Below are 19,404 nucleotides of genomic sequence, written 5' to 3' on the forward strand. Positions count from 1 at the left end.
AGCCTACAGATTCACCCAAGCCCAAGATATTCTGATATTTATTGCAGTCACTGAGCAAAGCGAATTATTCGGCTATTCTGACATTAGGCTATTAGAAAAATTATCTTCCTAACTTAGCAAGTGTGCGCTACTCTAGTTTAGAGATGCTGATTTTGAAAACGTCTCGAAGTAAAAAAATAAATAGAAAAAATCGCCAACCCGGGTAAATTACAGAATTATGAAAACATGCTCCTGCAACAAAACCAGAAATTCTCGGCAACATTACCTTTCGACCAATAGACTCAAGCACGTGCCGTTCACGAAACCGACGTCATGCCTTTTAATCTTAATCCTGCGGTAAGTACATTATGAGTTTATTTTGACTTAGTTGGAACATATATTATTAGAAGTATATGTAGAGGCTATTTGCAAAAGCATTTATTATAATTAGTGAACTGTACCAGTACCACATTTGTAAATATGAAGGGTTAGTTGGAGGCAACTCGGCAGATCTTTCATATGATAGCGAAAGTGAGGCACATACACACCGGTAAAGCAAACATTTTCACAATCAATTGATAATCATTTATTTATCAACACAATATAAGAACATTATGAGAAACATTGAATATAAAAAATCACGGTAACTAATTTTAATTGTGGGACAGATTTCGCGAGGACCCTCGTATTGCCTTCAAGCAGCGGCACTATCATTACTTCCAGTCAACACAAACTCAGGATCAGGAATCAGGATTAAAATTTTATGTTTAGATATACTTTGTGGCTGTTGAGGGGTAATATGATTAAATATAATTAATATAGTGCTCTGCCTAAAATGACCTTCCTCTCGTTTTCGAAATGCGCTCACGATTGGGATTCACTCGTGAGGAGAATTCCCCGGATGGCTTCAACACAATGGTATGGTAGATATTCAATGGCCTACGAATGGTTTGTTTGATAGCCTCAACGGTTGGCGAGAGGATTGGCGGAATCCTCACCATCGTAGGGTGGTCCTCATCCACTATCAACGCATCTTAAAAAGTTAATAGTAAACTATTTTTGTACCTGACATAGACTCGTGAACGAGCAAGTGGGCGTGGTTCGTCATATGATTTTTGGTTGAGTTGTCTTATCGGCTTTCCTCAGCTCCTGAATAAGTATGAAAGCCCTACCTAATGCAAAAATGTCTGAATGAAACGGGAGAACTTTTCAGTTGAAAACGCTAGGTTCAAAAGAATTTGAAAACAATTAACATGACTGCCAGATTTTATATAAAACCTGCTTTTATTTCTTTTTATTAAGGTGTGACTGCTCGTAATTTTTCGTTTTTAAAGTCTAGTCTAGTTTTCAGCAATCAGCAGTACTCCAAAAAGTCAAATTGTTTTGTGCTGTTTGTGCCAATTTTCTATGTATGGTGTGATTTCGAGTTCAAAAATAAACTATTGGTATATTGGGTCTGTCGCTGATTAAACTGTTTTATGATTCCAGTTGTAATAAAGTAAATAGAAATAAAGCATGAAAAGATAAGCAATGGAAAAATAACCTAAAAGGTCGCGATCAAGTCTATAAAATTACACAGAAATGTGCAAAATATGGACACTCGTAGATTTGATTAGGAGGCAGAGTTGGTTAAATATATGCGTCTGATAACATCACTGCTTTCTGAGGTGTATGTTGCTGTAATATATTATATTACTATATTTCCACTGTTCATCGACACTTTTGGTTTCTTAATGAAGTGCGTTGTCATCGTGAAATTGTTGCCACTTGAGGTCATTTTTGTAAAATTGTTCTAGTTGTTCACGGACTAGTTTTGCATGACCTTTGTTCCTGGTTTCGATGGTGCAGGTAATTGCCGCCATGTAGACGTGAGAAGGCAAAGACATTCTGTCGTGACCAATGTCTTTGATGCTGTAATGTTATGATATATGGACAGTGATTAAATCATTAAAACAAATAAACATCATGCAGCCTCCCTATATAGAATATTATAAATATACATATGCCAATCATGAAATCTTTAGATCCCATCATTCAATCGCTGGCTCAGGGGTGGACTATATATAATTATGATAATTCTCAGTTTATAATTAAAATGGATTTTAATGAATATATATATCAGAGCGTATAGTACCCGACTCTGTTAGCATTTGAAGATCATCCCTCATCATTCCCATTATCCGTACAATAAACAATAGTGGCTATTCGGCCAGACGCTATTTGGTCGTGGTGAAAATGCACTATACACCTCGAGTACCAATGTGACAACCGTTTCAAGTAAATGACATTCACATTCCACTCGAGCCCTATATATATATATATATTTATTTCTTCGAAGATAACATAAGAATCGTTTGCTCCTTCTCAAATTTGCGCACGGATCATAAAATAATATTCCAAAATCAATGCGCCATAACAATCTGTATACGCCTACTTACCTTGCTCCTAAATCAGACAACATATCTGTAAGTCTTGCCAAACCGCCAGGTCGGTCAGTCACAGCCACTAAAAATCGTGATAGCCTTCCCTCTTGTACTAATGCTCGATCTATGACATGTGTCAAGATGTTTGCATCTATATTGCCTCCACTTAATATGCATACAACTCTATGGGAAAGAAAAGGACAAATTCAGTTCGCAATTAGCACAAGTTTCGCTATCGTTAGATTTCAGGTTAATGACAAGCAAACTACTAACGCCACTGTGCAGTACTATACATATTATTAAATGAAACAATAAACACAATGAAGAATTTACTGACACATTGCACCGAAACTCACTTTTTGCCCTTTACTTCAGGTAGTTTATCGGAAAGCAATGCTGCATATCCGATTGCACCTGCTCCTTCCACCACCGATTTTTCTCCTTCCAATAAATGTAGTATGGCTGTAGTAATATACTTTTCTGGAACTGATATGAGCTTATCAATTTGTGCCGTTGCAAATGAGTTATATCCAACCTGTACAAATATTTTCAATTGCGATATTTATAAGATTCGGAAAAAGACTCAATTATTTGTGAGGCATCAATAACGACTAAAGGCATGAGTATGCCTTTTGCTAAATTCAGATATAACACACTTTTCTTATAGCCAGACAAGCGTATAACATAATTTCCTGAAGGAAATTGTTCTGAAACAATGATTTTCAGACACTCGCGCGTGAATGAATAAATGGGGAACACGGAAACTTGTGACGAAAAACCACCGGCAGACAATTCAAAGCTGAGGCACAGCACCGAAAGACGCTTAACATGATACCACTTACTCTCAAAACGTTTAATCCGTCTGCAATCGATTGCGTAGCTCCATTCATAGTACTGCAACATCTGACTGGTCGTCTGTGCTCATTGGCCGTGTGCCACCCTGGACATCGTTCTGATTCGACGCCCTTAAAATTTGAAACTTTTTATCAAGGATTTAGCGCGGCGACGACTAACCAAACATTAATTAAATGCCTGAAGAGAACAATTTCCTGCACTTGTTCATTGCATAAATAGATTTAATATAATACGAATTTGATTCAGTTAGATTTTAAACTTACAATGATCTTGACATTCGGGTTTATATATTTTGCCGCAACCGAGACTCCGGATATCAATCCACCACCACCTATCTGAACAACAATATAGTCTGCATCGGGTACGTCTTCCATAATCTCAATGCCTGCTGTCCCTTGACCAGCCAACACATCAGGATGATCGAATCTTGAAAAAAAGTATATTAAAAATGATAAAATCTCGGCGGGAAATGACGGTTATAGTATCGGTATAAATAATTCAATATTAGGTGAATATACAAGGCAGTGGACGATAATGGGCAGTAGGCTGAATTATTTGGACATTTACTAGACTATTGAGCAGTTAGAGTTAAGAGCGTTAATCAACATTAGCTTATGGTTTGGTACAGTAACGTAAATATGCAGTTTCTATCCTCATTTCAACCTCACGAACATGAGAGACCCTAATTAGACTATCAAAACATCAATGAAGATGTGGCTTCAAAGTAGTGGTATTGAGGTATACCCATCAATATAGACAAGATTTCTCTCATTTCGAAGCGTGAGAGCGCGAAATTTTGCTTCGTCAAATCTGTCTCCGTGAAGAATAACATTTGCTTCCAGGTCTTTGCAGCTATTAATCTTTGAAACAGAAAATAAAAATACTAAAAGAGCGGAAATGATAAAAAATCCAACAGAACAGCATTTATCGAGAAAGATATCGCGCAAGATAAATAAATCACTCTACATTTGTATGAATGGGGCTGTTCAAATTCAGAATACTATACTATCAAACATCTATAGCTGAGGAATTCGTGCAAGATTCAATTGTTCAAGTAATAGCGTGATGTGATTCAAGACGTATAAACGTTTGTTGATCAATAAGCTCGGTTCGAATTTCCAGTGAACTTCCGATTCCCTCTCAAGTAGTCATATAGCTATAGAAAAACTCACGTCCAAATCTGGCGAAGTTTAAATTATCCTCAAAACTGAACCTACTTTCACTAATGGTGTCGTCTTTGGCATGACCACTGTAACCGGTATACCAAGTTTTCCACCTTGATATGCCACAGATTGAGCGTGGTTACCGGCGGAGGTTGTGATTACGCCAAGCTTTCTTTGCTCTTCCGTTAAATTCATCAAGGAATTCAATGCGCCTCTATCTTTGAAACTAGAGAAAAAAAGATAAAATTATAATTACCAAATTCATTATTCAATAAAAATCATTCATGATTGAGTCAAAATAGTTAATGGTGAGTTAATGGTGGATACTCCTCTTTTGGAAAAAGTTAGGTGACTACTATAATGCAATGAGATACTGAAATCATTTATATATAGTGGTACTATAAGTTTCAGAAGGTAAGTAAAACAAATTATATTGTTAACAAGAGAGCTCGAACATATGGACACGATTTGGTATGCAATCTCACGGTAGCCTACCGGTACCGTATCGCAGCTGAGCAGCGAATTTGAACTTACGCGAAAGTGGAACCGCCACAAGAAGCGCAGCTTTTAATTTTGACGAAGTCATCACACAAAAAACAAATCCCATAGAGCCACAGAACTTTTTAAAATAAATAAAAGTAATAGCCTTCTAGCGAAAAATAAATCTTAAACCACTGAGCAAAGCAAGTCACGCGCGCACACTCAAGAGTACTGATACCCTCATCTCTGAGAAAAAGTGACTACTGAAATGATATGAGATACTAAAATTATGTACAATTATCGCAGTGCTTATCGCGCGTTAGTAATTGACGATTGGCACGAGACGTGAAGCAAAAGCTTGAAGTCAAAACATCAGGTATAAAACACAGAAGGAAAAAATTTAAATTAGAACCAACTCTGACTTGCCTTCCAGTGAATTGCATGAACTCTTTCTTGAAGTAAACGTTGCATCCTATACGATCCGATAGTCTGGTTCTCTGTTAATTAATTAATCAATTAATATGATTCTGTTAAAAAACAACACCATAGCTAATTTGAGATTGGTAATATACAATTCAAAACAAACCAATTAAGTATTATGGTTCTAACCGTACATGGAGTTCGTACCACTCCATCTTTTATTTTATCTCGGGCATCAAGTATTCTTCCAGGCGTCACTATCACTGGATTGTCTTTGTTGCAGTATGGATCTGCTAACTCTGGTATATAATCGGTATCAAGGACTTCATCCATTGATATTGTCTCGATTTCAACGTTCCTGTCAAACGAAAAGGCGTAATTGAACTTACTGTTGTGTCCAATATTTTTTTGTCATTTCTATTATAGTCGCTTTATATTCTCTTGCACCTTTTCGAGGCAACGTTTAGACTCCGTGCAACTTGGGTCCTGCGACCGAAGTACTATAACAGTTTCAAAAACTATGTTATGACTGTAATTCTACATGACCCTACCTACCGCTACCAGTCTATGTCAAATAGAGATGGGGATTGCACATTCAAATAAACTACAAAATTGAAGTTATAAAAAAAAATACCGATGCAAATCAATACGAGTTATTATAGAGATAAACAACGATTTGCATCGATTAATTTAATAATCTAATAAGAGAAACGAGCATTTTTAATCGATATTCGATTCGGAGGTATTACCACATCGTGAGCTTCACTATGGCTCGAGGTCTCTGTCAGAGCTCTGGTAAAACTGCTTATGCAACATTTAAAATTGTCTTCGATCGATGTTAGCTACCGCAGACCGAGGAGAAATCTGTGACTGCACTTGGGTGAGCAACATATGGCGGAATACTCCACGCTTTAGTAGCCACAAACACGGTTATTGTCGAGGTAGATAGCTGTATGATGGCAAACGCGCTTGTTTTGGAGTGAGATGATGGCGAAAAAATTTCTGCCGTGGCGTAGGGGATTTTTGACTCGATGGAATAATGGGTGGAATACCACAAGTACGCGTAACAGGTTTTGTGAGCTGAACCCTAGTTTGCTGAAAAGTGCGAGTCTTACAAACTATTACAGTACATTTGATGTATCAATGTAATGTTGACATTTTCAACGGTTGTGAACATTATCACGAAATCAGTATCAATATAGCTGGTCATAACTTAGATTTAAAAACAAGTTAAAACGCTTGACGTTTGACAAAGGTAATGAAAAAATTACGGTATGCCAAGCGGTTAATCATGACAAAAAATGTACTCGGGATAACGAAATTCAAATAGCAATATATATATTTCGAGTAGTGGCCTCCTTGAATACACCAATTAAAGGCAATTAAATTGCACAACTTGGAGAAACGACGCAAATAACTAGCCCATTCAAATTAGTCTTATTGCATTTCATTTCATTTGCAAATCAAATAATATATGCACAAATTATTATCGTATTTCTAATACTTGTTACACTTCAAATTAGGTATGACCTTCAATTAAAAACAAAATGGGGTAAAATATCGCGGGAGCACTGGTTCTGACAAGACTGACTAATATTAGTGACGTTACGGAAACTATTTTGTTAACAAGAAATATTACGAAGTTGTATGTGTGCTAACTTGATGTGTAATGCAATTTGGGTTTGTTCCCCTTGATATAAAAATAACTTTCTATTACTATTCTGTCGTTAAAATAGTTCTCATTTCTATTGTTTGCGATGGAATAGGTTCACTATTGCTTCCAGTGTAGATTAGTTGTTGTTGTTATATGTTTACGGCGCTTATAACTTCAGTGGTCTTTTGCGCCATTGATCAATTCAAATTAAAAATACTATACTAACTTATATTACAATATTTACGAATATATAACTATACAATTGAATCATTGAATCAATTGCAATAAGTAATTATTTCTAAACATTTCTGCCCGTAGAAAAAACAAAACAGTGTAGATTAACTTGCTTAATTAAAAGAAATGATATAATTTTTAAAAAAAGACTCTTCAAACGAAATAATGATAAATTTTGTCTTTGCTCATAGTAGCGGTATTTTAGTATTTCATTGGCATTTTCCTGAACTTATGTGTACCGTCCTAAACCCATGCACTACTGCGAATATTGCGATCCATCCTGCATCACACAGTTGGTGAGCTTAGATTTACTATTATAAATATGAACTTAATACAAATAAATAAATAAAACTCACGCGTTTGTCACTAAAGTTGTAACATCCGATAGGAGATTGTAAACAGTCGCATGTCGAATTATATAAATGATCACTGAAATATATTTTCACACTCTCATGAGCTTACGCTAATTTCAGTTCAGTAGTGTCAAAAGTGTGGTGGTCACAAAAGCTATTTTAACCAGCAAGTGACGTAACTTGACCAATCGCAGATAAGTAAAATGTGGGCTTGTCACAAAACGTTTTGATTAAATAAATGTTCATGACGTATATTCGAGAATTTTATACATGATATGTTGCCTATCTGCGGGTACTGTTTTCATAGGCCATTTTTGAACAGGCTTGGTTGATATATAGTCGTGATTAATACGTGATTCATATTCAATGGTGAAATTACTCATAAATCTACACTGAAAAATAAGCATAAGTGACCTTACATTTTACAGTAACTATTAAACAAATGCCATATATATTGACAAAATTGCAATACTGAGACAACCTGACAGTAGCCTTCAATATAAATAGAGTTTTTCTCACGAAGTCCAACATATTTAATTTATTCAAATGTACTCCAATGCTACTATTCAATGCCCATTAGCTTGAGTTGAAATGACGATACTTTGATATATGGTAGTTCTTTGTCTATGTTGCTTTATAACAAATTTATATATATTATTGTACATGTGGTATTTATCGCAACGACTATATAACGTATGTTGTTTTAATCATCGCACCATGAAATAATGTTTCATGTATTCTTATGTTAATTAACCTCATATCTTTATGACATGCGACGAGTACGTCACTAAAGGCTGCAATACATTTGACAGCATTTGCAAACTCATCCATCTCAATCATTATTTGTTACCTTAATTAAAATTGATAGCGTGTCGTGCAAAGTTGAAACAGCTTTAAAACTCCAAACGATTGTTTCATTTTTACTGATTCCAATATTTACTGAATGATAATGTTTCACAAAGAGGAGATCAAAAATCCATAAATGAAAAGTTATTAAAATTGATATTGCTTATCCCAAGAACGAATAAAGTCTTTTTATTTCTCAAACAAATTGAAAACAAGAAGTACTCTTTTGACAACTGGCACATTTCTCCAGCGCGTTTGGGAATACTGTAGTAAGCAAGTGATTCAACTCAAAAGAGAATAAACAAATATAGTAGCTCCGTAGTTCTTGTTTAAGTGTCCATTTTCGAGAATCCGGTCGTTGCTCTGTTCTATTCCCTTGCAGTATCTTCATTTATTGCGCGTCTAGATGCCGTTGAATTTTCTGTATAATACTTTATTCACTATATATAAGTAGTCATAATATTGAATATCGGATAGTAGTAGGCATATGAAGTCCGTGATAATTTGGAAAAAGCATGTTTAATGAAATGTTTCGGCTACACTTTTGGGACAAAGTCATTCAGTGCAAGTGCAACCTGACAATTTCTTCAAATCTAGCATCGGGGTGAACAATACTAGAATCAGCGAATATAAATCTGAACAGATGTACGTATAATGACTTATCTTTAGAAAAATAAACACAGGTAGGGCCTATCAGAGGCGCCAATCACTTTAGACTTTGGTGCCCTTTTTATTTAAAATAATGAAACTAGCGCTCCATGTCATCTGAATAGGTTTCGGTATTCACTACTAATTAAAAGCTAAGTTATGATTAATTTATTTTTTGGAAATAATTCTCTTATCTACAAACATTTATAGAGAGGTGTACGATGGTACTTGAGATTGAGAAAATGAAAAATGTTAACCGAGCGAATATTGAGGCCCGAATCGTCTGACCAACTCGAATTACTTTATTAAACACTGAGATACCATTGATAATTATCAGTCGCCCATGAAAATTTCTGTGGTGCCCCTTTCTCGTGGTGCGCTAAGCGTATGCTTATTTTGGTTAATGGCTATAACAACCCTGGAGAAGAAACGATAAAAGAATTAACCATTCAGAAATGTAATTAGGGGAATAATGTAATTAGATAGGGAACGTGGAAATACCTGTAGCCAAGGAAGCAGAAGGCTGTAACAAAGCTTACATCGGCTTTAAAAACACCAAAGTAAGGTGGTATTTTAATTTTGAATGGTGAATTCGCAGATTGACGGTATTAAAGTACAAAAGGTTATTCCGGTTTAAATGACGTTGAATGTAATAGCATAATGTCTTTCTAGATCACTCCACTTTGCGTTTTTTTTTTCATTATACGTACAACGTAGTCTGATTGCAATGTAGGCTGCTTTAGCAATGTTGCTCACAACATGGACTGTAAGAAAAGAAAACCAAAAGCAAGTAAGACAGGTTTCGAATGTACCAGTCGTACAAATAGGACGCACGTGGAAGTCAGTCAGACATCAGTGGATGGCTTGGAACAGTCAAAAAAAGACACTGGATTATTCTCGGCATCGGAACTTTTATGACAGCGATTTTCCAGAATAACGTTTTATCATTTATCACATCATTATGTGAACAGGGCTCTTTGCCTGGGTTTAGACTAGATGTTATGTCCAGTGAAGACTCGGGAACGGGTCCCCCTGGGTACGCAGCTTTAAAGATACTACAGATTCTGAACGCGCAGTTACACAAAAAGTAGTCAAGTTGCTTGTAACTCTGGGAGCCTCACGACAAGCGTATATGCAGTGAAGATGCCGACAACTTTTTCTGAACTCATACGAAAATGTCTGCTGATAAGAGATAATGGCAGTCGTTGTCAATGTAAGATCTGGACAGAATAGAATATAACTCACTAAATTAATCAACGAGATAGCCATCAGAGACCGCCGACTTATCGATCTAGCGGCGTGTATCCTTTGACTCAAGACCGACACCACGTGTTCCACCACTAAACAATTATCAACTCGTCAATTATACAATATAATTCATCTAAAATCTATAGGCTACTGTTCCCAGATATGATGAATGCACATGCAAAATTTGGAACAGATTCAGCCTCGTTTTCGTGAGATATCGCGTGTATCTAACAAACAGACAAATACCTATCAACATACTTACCGATCAAGATCGATAAGTAACTAGTTACTAGAAAGAAGTTGTCCAATACAATTGCATTTTTGTTGATATTGTAATATTCTCCCTCGCCCTCTTGGTTCGTGAATTGTCCTTCTTCTTAATGAACCCAATCTCTTTTTCTTATCAACGTAAAAGATATTTCCATTCACCAAGTATTTCTCATGATATTGCTGGTATCTGTGGGTCACACTCTATTGTCTTTTAATATAACTTCACTTAATCGCTCGAATACCGCGGCAGCGGAGCCTGTAATGTCAACCTTGATTCGATCGACTAAACAGATGGGGCGACAACAAAACGAGTGTTAACGATGTGACACTTTTGGTGGCCAATCTGTGCTGTCGAATATATAAGTCGGCGAATCGCCACTTGTGGGGAGAGAAAACTAGGAAGAGAAGACTGTAACCCAGTATTATACTGTTGTCAATAAATATTTCATAACTTAATGCTGTGGCCCTGTTTTTCAAGAGCTAAAGAAAGTATAGCGTACTACGACCGTACTAAGACGTTAATAAGAAAGGAACGAAGTATATGAAAATAAAACCACGGTACGGTCCCTGCATTTGGTGTTTAGTCGATCGAATCAAGTTTGACACTACAGGCTCCGCTGTCGCGGTATTCGTACGATTAGGTGAAGTTACACTGAATGACAATAGAGGGTGGCTCACAGGTACCAGCAATATATCGTGTACTGAGGACGTAGTCATGTGAGCTAGATGGTACCTAAAATTTGATATATCACCGAACAAATTCAACTAATATGTAATAGACGAAAACCCTCCACCATTTTGTCCCCATTTATATTGTAGGATTCTCCGTTCTCTTGGTTCGTGAATAGTCCTTCTTCTTGAATCGATTCCAATCAAAATGCATTTCTCATGATAAATCGTGTACTGAGGGCGTATGCATGTGAATTAGATCATACGTAAAATTCTATGATTCACTACGCAAATTCGAAAAACCTAATACAAACATATTTTTGTTGATATTGGAGGATTCCCACTGCTCTCTTGCTCCGGAAATGGTTTTTCTTTTAAGGTATCCAATCTCTTCTTTTTCAATGTAGAATATATTTCCATTCGCGGAATATTTCTCGTGATAAATCGGTAATTACTTACACAAATGTGAGCTAGATTATACGTAAAATTTTATATATCACGAAGCGAATTCAACTGATAAGTAATCAACGAAAACTGTCTACATTATTAGCTGAATTTATATTGAAGGATTCCCTTCGTCCTATTGGTTCCTGAATAGACATTCTTCTCATTGTATTGGTTCTATTCTCTTTCTCAACGTAAAATATATTCATTCACTAAGTATTTCTCGTGATATATCGTTTAGTGAGGGTGTAGTCATGTGAGCTAGATGGGACGTAAAATTCTATAGTTCACTGAGCAAAATGAAATTTCATGAAAACCCTTTATATTTGATGATCTTATTGAATTACCTCATGTCCTCTTGGTTCGTGAATAGTTTAACTCCTTAATGTTTGCAGTACCTTTGGTTCATGTGCACATTTTGTCGCTAATCTTTCTATAATCCAACGCTTGTATTACCTTACTGTTATTTTCTGAGATTTTGACAGCTTCACTAATGCAATTAAACTAAAATACTATTATCGATTCAAATGTCTACAAAGTGGCATTGAGATTTCAAGTTCTGTATCGGTGGGGTGAATTTAAATCGGAAGATGCAATGATTATTAGGGATAAACATAAACATACTCTTTCAGTTAGGCCATAGCATAGTACTAAAGGATTCTTCTTGGTGTGCAATTATTGACTCGATGACGATGACGTAAACAGACGGAGGCGATCGAGAACAAGAAATGTGCAATCCAAAACAAGTAAGAATTTTTAAGTGTATTCATATTTACGCTTTAGATTTCAAATATGAGAATTACCATGTTTTTGCCTTCTGTTAGTTTTTATACAACCTCTATATTGCATTCAAGCCTAATAATATACAGTAGTTCATATCGTGTTTAGGCAAACTGACTGAATGTAAACAAGCTGTGAATGTTGACATCAGGAACTGCTGGAGTGGAACCGAAACTACAGTTAACTAAATATTCATTAAATTAGGAATTTCAGTTAGGCCATAACATAGCAATATATTGATATTGAAGAGAGTATTTGTGTGGAGTCCAAGACCCCTGGGAAGATGTGACTGTGCAAAGATGTTTGTACCATTTCGTAAATAAGGTCTACGCTGGAATTAAACTCAACAAAGATGCAGTTGTGCAAAAATGTTCCATATAGAGCACAGGTGATATTATTTTCGTAATTTTTTGTTGTCATTTCAACGGTCACTCATTTTGCAGACACGTCGCTTTGTTTCTTTATCCTTATTTTTTCTACTTCGTTCTTCTCCTAATTTGTTTATTCATTTGTTATGTCCATCCTTTTATATTCTAGCGTTTTCTTGTTTACAACCGTTTTTCTAAGTCTTTCACAGCTATGCTAATGCAGTTAGCCTATAGGCGTAGGCCTACATTTGTTGTTTCGTATATGTGTGCACGTGTACGAGTGGAACTGTTGAAGAAAAAGGGGAAAGAAAAGATACGAACGAAGTGTTATTGCGAAGGTTAAGGTTGAAGGGATGCGATCAAGGATTAATAAGGTAACTGTTAATATCTAATTTAATCGAACAACCATAAGTGTCTTCTTATATATCCCTCAAAAGAACTTTCAATTACAATTTATATATAAAAGCTGCATACTGCTGGGCACACGCGTTGAGCAGCGTTGCATTCAAATTTACATTTTCAATAAATTCAGATGTATGCGATTTTATACATAAAATAACCCTACGACAATTACCAAATGGTTTAGATTTCTTTGCTTGCTGTTTTCTTACAGGTGATTCATAATTCCGTTTAGTCGCATTTTTTACTAAAGTAGTTGGAATAAAATTATACCCTCAAATATTGAATCAGATTGGAATCGGATCACAAATTCTGGAATTGTCTGAATGAAAACGAAAACGGAAGATACAGTTAGATACAGATCGAGGAGGTAAATTTTAATTTATGTAAAATTTTGAGCGGTTTTAAAAAAGCTCGATCAATTAACTGGGCTCAAGTCACCATTTGACGAAGACCTGAGGTGATTTGAGTCATTCATCTAAATGTAATGGTTGAACTCGTCATTAATTAAACTAGCAGTAGGCGTTACTCAGTGATTCGACGTACGATTGGTGTGACTGGACTTGGCCATCCACCAAGGGGCCTCGGTGCAGTGTGGTATAGGTCAGGGGTGGCCAATAAGTCGATCATATGTGATACTTTCACATAAGAGGATTATAGAAAAAAACGACACAGTCCTGCTCCAATACTAGAATTGTGATTTCAAACAATAGCGTGGTTTTACAAGAATCTAATCGATGAACAACATGGTATTTATATAAGTATAAATAAATACGTTTTTTGAATAATCTGACTGTTTTGCATTTTAGCTGAATCTGGTTTCGATCGTATTTACGCAAATTAAGACGGGATGTTTTGAACTAAAAAATGTTGGCGTCTGGATCTGCCGTAGGAAATGCGGTTAGACATTTATTCAGTTAAGTATAAAATATTAGACTTTGCATTTGGTTATAGTTGTCTCATTCTTTGTAACTTCCGCATTTTGTAAAACCTACACCCTGTAACTTTTTCATCAACCATTTGAGTTTATTTTTATTGACAACGTAAAAATTACAAAGGGGATGAAAGCGCAAACGTGATATTGAGTTATAGATGGTCGTGCGACGTTTACAGTTATGTGAGGGAAGATAGGTATTTGTCTTAAAGTTTATGACAGATTTAGGCATTTTACCAATAACGGTTAGGTGTATTAATTCGAAAAGTATTATCTTGTTGAAGTAATTTCCACAACTACTGCTTGGTTCACACTGCTGTCTAATTTACCGTTGTTCCCGACGAAACGAAACGCTTGTTAAAATGCAGGCATAACAAGAATACATAATAATAAAAAGAACGTAAAAATTATGGCGACCAAATCCCGTAGTATGTGAACCAAGATGGGGGCACCGGAACGTAGTACGTGTAGCAGGTTAGGGTTAGGCCGGAAGTTACGGATACTACGGGAGTCACTTGGGGCGCACTTGGGGCGCGGTAGCGTGAGATCGTTTCTGTGTAATCGCCCTTCGAAATTTTTAGCTGATCATTGTGAAAGAAAAAAAGTAATTCTAACTATTTATCTAAATCACAGGCTATAAGGCGAAGAAAGAAGGGAAAGAAAAGCTGTCGTCACAAGATATTGACATGGTTGATGGTCGTGTTACGTAACTGGAAATAAAGGTAATTTGTCTGAAGGTATTACAACATCTGAAGTTTTATCAGTTTTATCACTTGATTACAAATCAAAGGTTTAATATTGTTAGGTATTACTTAAATTACAGTCTGGTAGCTAAAGTACTACTTCGATGTATCTATTATACTGCTTCTTGCGTCGTGCTTCGATTCTAATACGCGGTCCGAAATGCTCGTCCCTAATATTTACTCGTTATATCTCGATTGCCTCAAATAGTTTTCAGATTTCATATAGTAAATAACTAACAATTTATAGGTGTATTATTCATGAAGTTCTTTTTCTTTTTACAGGACTGAATGTACAGAGAAGGTAAATCTTCGTGGCACAACTATAACCAAGTAAGTCCTTATCAACGCAAACAAATCTTGTAGCTTTAAGAGAGATAATTTTTTGCAAAGATCAAATTTTTCTGTCTAACTTGTAATTATCAGCCTCGCGCATTATAAAAATGTGCTCCGTATTTTATCATTGGACAGGTGAGCAGACCGGACAGACAGACCATATCTAAATTATCTGTACTGTTGAACATTCCAAATTATTAAGGCGCATGCATAAATGCTGAAGTTTATTGTTTCAAATTTAACTAATTCTCATTAGATACGAAGAAAAATGAAGTATATCTATGAAGAAAATTAAACAAACCGGCGGGAGAAAAGAAACTGTTTGTCAAAATTTGTAAATCCAAAATACACTGATCTATTTACAGTCGGCTAGAATCATATTCCCATAGTTCATTATTTTTTTAGTGATACACTGCGCATTCACATAAAATTCAGGGGTCTGTAACCTAACAAATGTGTAATTCACACAATTCCTCGTTTACTGATCCTATAATTTAATTATAATTAGTCAAATGGCAACAAAACACAGAAAAGTTGATGCTCAGTGCAGATGGGTTCCAATGGCGCAGAAAATATCCAAATGGAATTATTGGAGATGCAATGCAATGAGCAAATTTATGCGAGATGTATCACTTCTAGATTTTTATAAAAAACATGTTAAGGAAAATTTTATCCAAATTTGACAAACCATGCAAAAAAATTCACATCGATGTTTTGGAAGTATATATATGCTTATTAACATTACAAAGAACAACTAAGATTAGTGATGCCCATTTATAAATTTTTTTCTATCTTGGCTATATTCAGTAAATTATTAAAAAAAAGTTTACCATTTATTGACGCATGATGCAGCAAAGTGTCTAATTAAATGTCATTTTAAACACTACTATGTTGAGTTCGGGAGTTGTCGCAGTCTTAATTCAAAATTTAACTTGTGATCTGTGTAAAACAATTATAATTCATCGTCCATTCGTTCTACTTTCTAAAATATGTGCGTCCCGCCAAGACTTGCAATCACTAATTTTGGCTCGTAAGCGATAAAAGGGTGCCGACCCCTGATAGATCATTTGAGTAATACACTGCGAATTGAGTAATACACTGCGAATTGTTGTTTCATATATGATGAAGTCTCTGAAGGCATCCCTTATATGGGCAATGCTTTAATTTTTTAATTATTCACATATCGCATGGAAGCAGTATACATGCCGATTGTCTATATCAGGGCTGCTCAACTATTTTCATCGAAGGTCCGCATACAAAACTTCAAAATTATTTGGGTCCGGTCTTTCCATTAGTTATATTTCGGCATCCTTATTCGCATACTTTCTCGAACAATCATGGTGTTATGGTTCTATACATATATATTTAAAACTAGAAAAGTCATTTTATAAATGGGAACTTTAAAAGTGGGGCTAATGATCCAAACTATTGAATGCGGTCCGAATCAAATACTCGAAAAGATCCGGATGCGGACCGCATGACGAGGAAAAGGCATGGAAGGTGAATTCCACACAGCCCGTTGTAATGTAATGCCTGCAACTAAATACTAATTTCGTTGTATTATTTCTAAAATATAGCCGCCCAAAATGGCACTTTTAAGCTGAAATTTACGATTGTGTTTCTAAAGTGCTTTTTTTTGTCACTAAAATTAGAAAAATAGGCTGCAGAAATGACACGTGCAGCTCTTAACTTTACCGCATTTACCTAATTTCAGACGTACTTTATTTTTTCGGGAATAAATCCAAATTTATGATTCACATAGTGTATTTTAATTGTGTGTACTGTTGTCTTGGTATATCTGATTTAATGTTAACGAATGTTTTCAAGATAAACTTGAGCTTTGCTGAAACAATAAAATATTTCCGAAATGACATCAAGTTTTATTCCGGGCAGGAGAAGTTTGACGGGCATAGACTGAATCTAAGCGGGGGTTACAGGGCAAGGATTATCTATAATTATCTTTGGCCACACTTGATCGGTGGTGATTTTGACGTTATTAAGGGTAACCCCCTTGGATATTATTCGTTTTTGGCCATTTTTATCGGATAATCGTCACTATACAGCCTTATACTTCCTTTAATGACGTCTCCTCCCCATATTTTGTAATCGATATATTTCAAAAGACTTCGTAGGATTCGAACTTTGGACTTAAATTTTAGCTTTACAACTACACCACGTCAAACACTTTAATTCCAATACTCATCTATCAAGAGGCGGGGTCACGAAATCTGGGAAATAAGGTTGATTATCCCTTTGGATAGATAAGTAGATAAGTACTAGAGTTGGAACTCAGCATTGTTGTGGTTTAGTGGTTAGGTTCACATCGAGTTTATCATAAGTCCAAAGTTCGAGCCCGATAAAGTCTTTTAAGAAAATACGAACATTCGATGAGATAATAAGGTGACGTACGTCATGGAGAATGTAGGAAACTAAATAAATATTCACAATCATCTGATGAAAAATGGCCGAAATCGACAAAAATTCATATTGTAATTTGTATAACCGTTGGGACTTCTACATCATGTTTAACGATGTGATGTGCAGGATCAAAGAATTAACTGGGTGAATGAAAGAATAGTCGATTCAAAAACACTCAGTACAGTTTGTATTTGCAAATTTTGATATAACAGTTTCACCTGCTTACACGACGGTTCGTTTAATTGTCTTCAAAGATTAATTTCATTTTACTTCGTGGATGTATACCTGAAATCAATTGAGGATTAGTTAGATTTAATCATTAATATGCACATCATCATATACACGCCTTGATAATTTGGAATGTAAGGTAAAGGTAGATTTGTTTATGGTGCACAATAAAGTGGGTCAGGAGCACATTTTTAACGAAAAACGGACAATATACAAGCGAAAATAATTACAAGACAGACACAGGAAAATGACCCGATTTATATAATTCCAGCGAAAAATTATATTTAGCTACAAGATTTGTATGTTCATAAGGACTTACTTTCGGTTATATTGTTCTGATGAAAATGTGGTCATAGTTGTGCCGGGGAGAGTTGTCTCCTGTACATTTAGTCGTGTAACAAAACAAATTATAGATGGATAATACTCCTAGAAATTGTTGGTAATTACTATCTAAAATCCAAAAAATGTCTTGATGAAGTAAATATTGGGGTCGAGCATTTCGAAACTAATATTAGAGTCGAAGCACGACCCAAGAAGCAGTATAATAGATAGAGCGAGCTCTAACTACAAGTTGCATTTTATGCATAGAGTGTAATATAGGCCACGCTCGTTCAAATTGAAGCGCAAATATCACGATACAACCCACGTACGCAAAAGTCACTTTAAAAATTTGTTATAATTAACGCGCTCTCATCATACAATAGCATACATTGTGCAATTTAAAAAAATATTTTTTACGTTTAATATACGCCCATGCACCCAATAAAATTTTTTTTCATAAAATAGAAAATACGACCAACCTATCAATTTACATCCACCAGTCTTCCCTCGACCACCAGCAGTTACAATATCTTCTATCTTCGCAAAGCCCTGTAATTAAATTAAAAATTATAAAACGAGTGCATTAATAATCAAGTTGTGCTAAATCTGATAAACCTTAAAATTTGTAATGTATTTTGATCATTACCTACCTTTCTATTTACGTCACCCGACCATCAATCTGGTCATTATCATAATTTGCTAAAGTTTTTTTTTCACTTCTTTCTTCGCCTGTGGGCCTGTAATTTAGAGTAAAAGTTATGACCCATCTCCTTAGCTTATTCAGGGGCAGCTAAAAGGGCGATGATACAGAGTTAAAAAATTATAAACAATAACACTTTGATCCAGACAACTTCAATAAATTTAATGTGGGCACAAAAATCAACACTAATATAAGAATTACAACTGCAACCAAATTTTGAAGCATTGTACAGCTTATCATATAGGAAAAAGTTCTGTCAGTGAACTATGGAAAACAACAAATTTTGGGGTAGAATAACGGGCCCGTAAGATCACAAATATTTGAAAATCTACTATTAGCCTTCCAGCGACGTCTTATTTCTCACAAATTAGTGTCGAACAAGCACGACTCCGTAAAAGCAAAACTGTCGTTTGTTGCGACAGCTGAGGAATAGTAGTTCGGGGAAGCGCAGCAGCTCACAATACATCAAAAAGCGACAAAATGGCCGAACAAAC

The 19,404-nt window shown here is 35.6% G+C and overlaps 1 protein-coding gene and 2 long non-coding RNA genes across 12 annotated transcripts; 1 reads left to right on the plus strand and 2 right to left on the minus strand.

Moving 5' to 3' along the window:
- Positions 1-509: 509 nt before the first annotated feature.
- LOC120332148 (L-threonine ammonia-lyase-like) lies at positions 510-10,782 on the minus strand. 6 transcript variants are annotated; one of them, XM_078119126.1, is made up of 11 exons: positions 10,566-10,665; positions 7,565-7,637; positions 5,510-5,678; positions 5,327-5,397; positions 4,475-4,646; positions 4,002-4,117; positions 3,521-3,683; positions 3,245-3,367; positions 2,759-2,937; positions 2,418-2,585; positions 510-1,890 (listed from the first exon to the last, which is right to left on the minus strand). In XM_078119126.1, the coding sequence occupies exons 3-11, from the start codon at positions 5,651-5,653 to the stop codon at positions 1,710-1,712; spliced, it is 1,317 nt and encodes a 438-aa protein (XP_077975252.1). In that variant the 5' UTR covers positions 5,654-5,678; positions 7,565-7,637; positions 10,566-10,665; the 3' UTR covers positions 510-1,709. The 6 variants fall into 6 exon arrangements, with proteins under 6 accessions (XP_077975252.1, XP_077975250.1, XP_039255266.2 ...); XM_078119124.1 differs by lacking the exon at positions 7,565-7,637 and having other exon boundaries at positions 5,528-5,678; positions 10,566-10,782; XM_039399332.2 differs by lacking the exon at positions 7,565-7,637 and having other exon boundaries at positions 511-1,890; positions 10,594-10,781.
- A 110-nt stretch (positions 10,783-10,892) lies between these two features.
- On the plus strand, positions 10,893-17,115 carry LOC120332149 (uncharacterized). 5 transcript variants are annotated; one of them, XR_013479891.1, is made up of 8 exons: positions 10,902-12,432; positions 12,575-12,854; positions 13,034-13,208; positions 13,448-13,603; positions 14,043-14,149; positions 14,801-14,889; positions 15,193-15,240; positions 15,500-17,115. It is a non-coding gene; the product is annotated as an uncharacterized LOC120332149 (long non-coding RNA). The 5 variants fall into 5 exon arrangements; XR_013479893.1 differs by having other exon boundaries at positions 10,893-12,432; positions 12,575-13,208; positions 14,043-14,133; XR_013479889.1 differs by having other exon boundaries at positions 10,897-12,432; positions 12,575-13,208.
- Positions 17,116-17,627: 512 nt separating this feature from the next.
- Positions 17,628-18,942, minus strand: LOC120332738 (uncharacterized). The gene is made up of 4 exons (XR_005568140.2): positions 18,861-18,942; positions 18,690-18,759; positions 18,209-18,267; positions 17,628-17,946 (listed from the first exon to the last, which is right to left on the minus strand). It is a non-coding gene; the product is annotated as an uncharacterized LOC120332738 (long non-coding RNA).
- Positions 18,943-19,404: the final 462 nt, after the last annotated feature.

This window comes from Styela clava, chromosome 13 (genome assembly GCF_964204865.1).
Source record: "Styela clava chromosome 13, kaStyClav1.hap1.2, whole genome shotgun sequence".
NCBI classification, from domain to species: Eukaryota; Metazoa; Chordata; class Ascidiacea; order Stolidobranchia; family Styelidae; genus Styela; species Styela clava.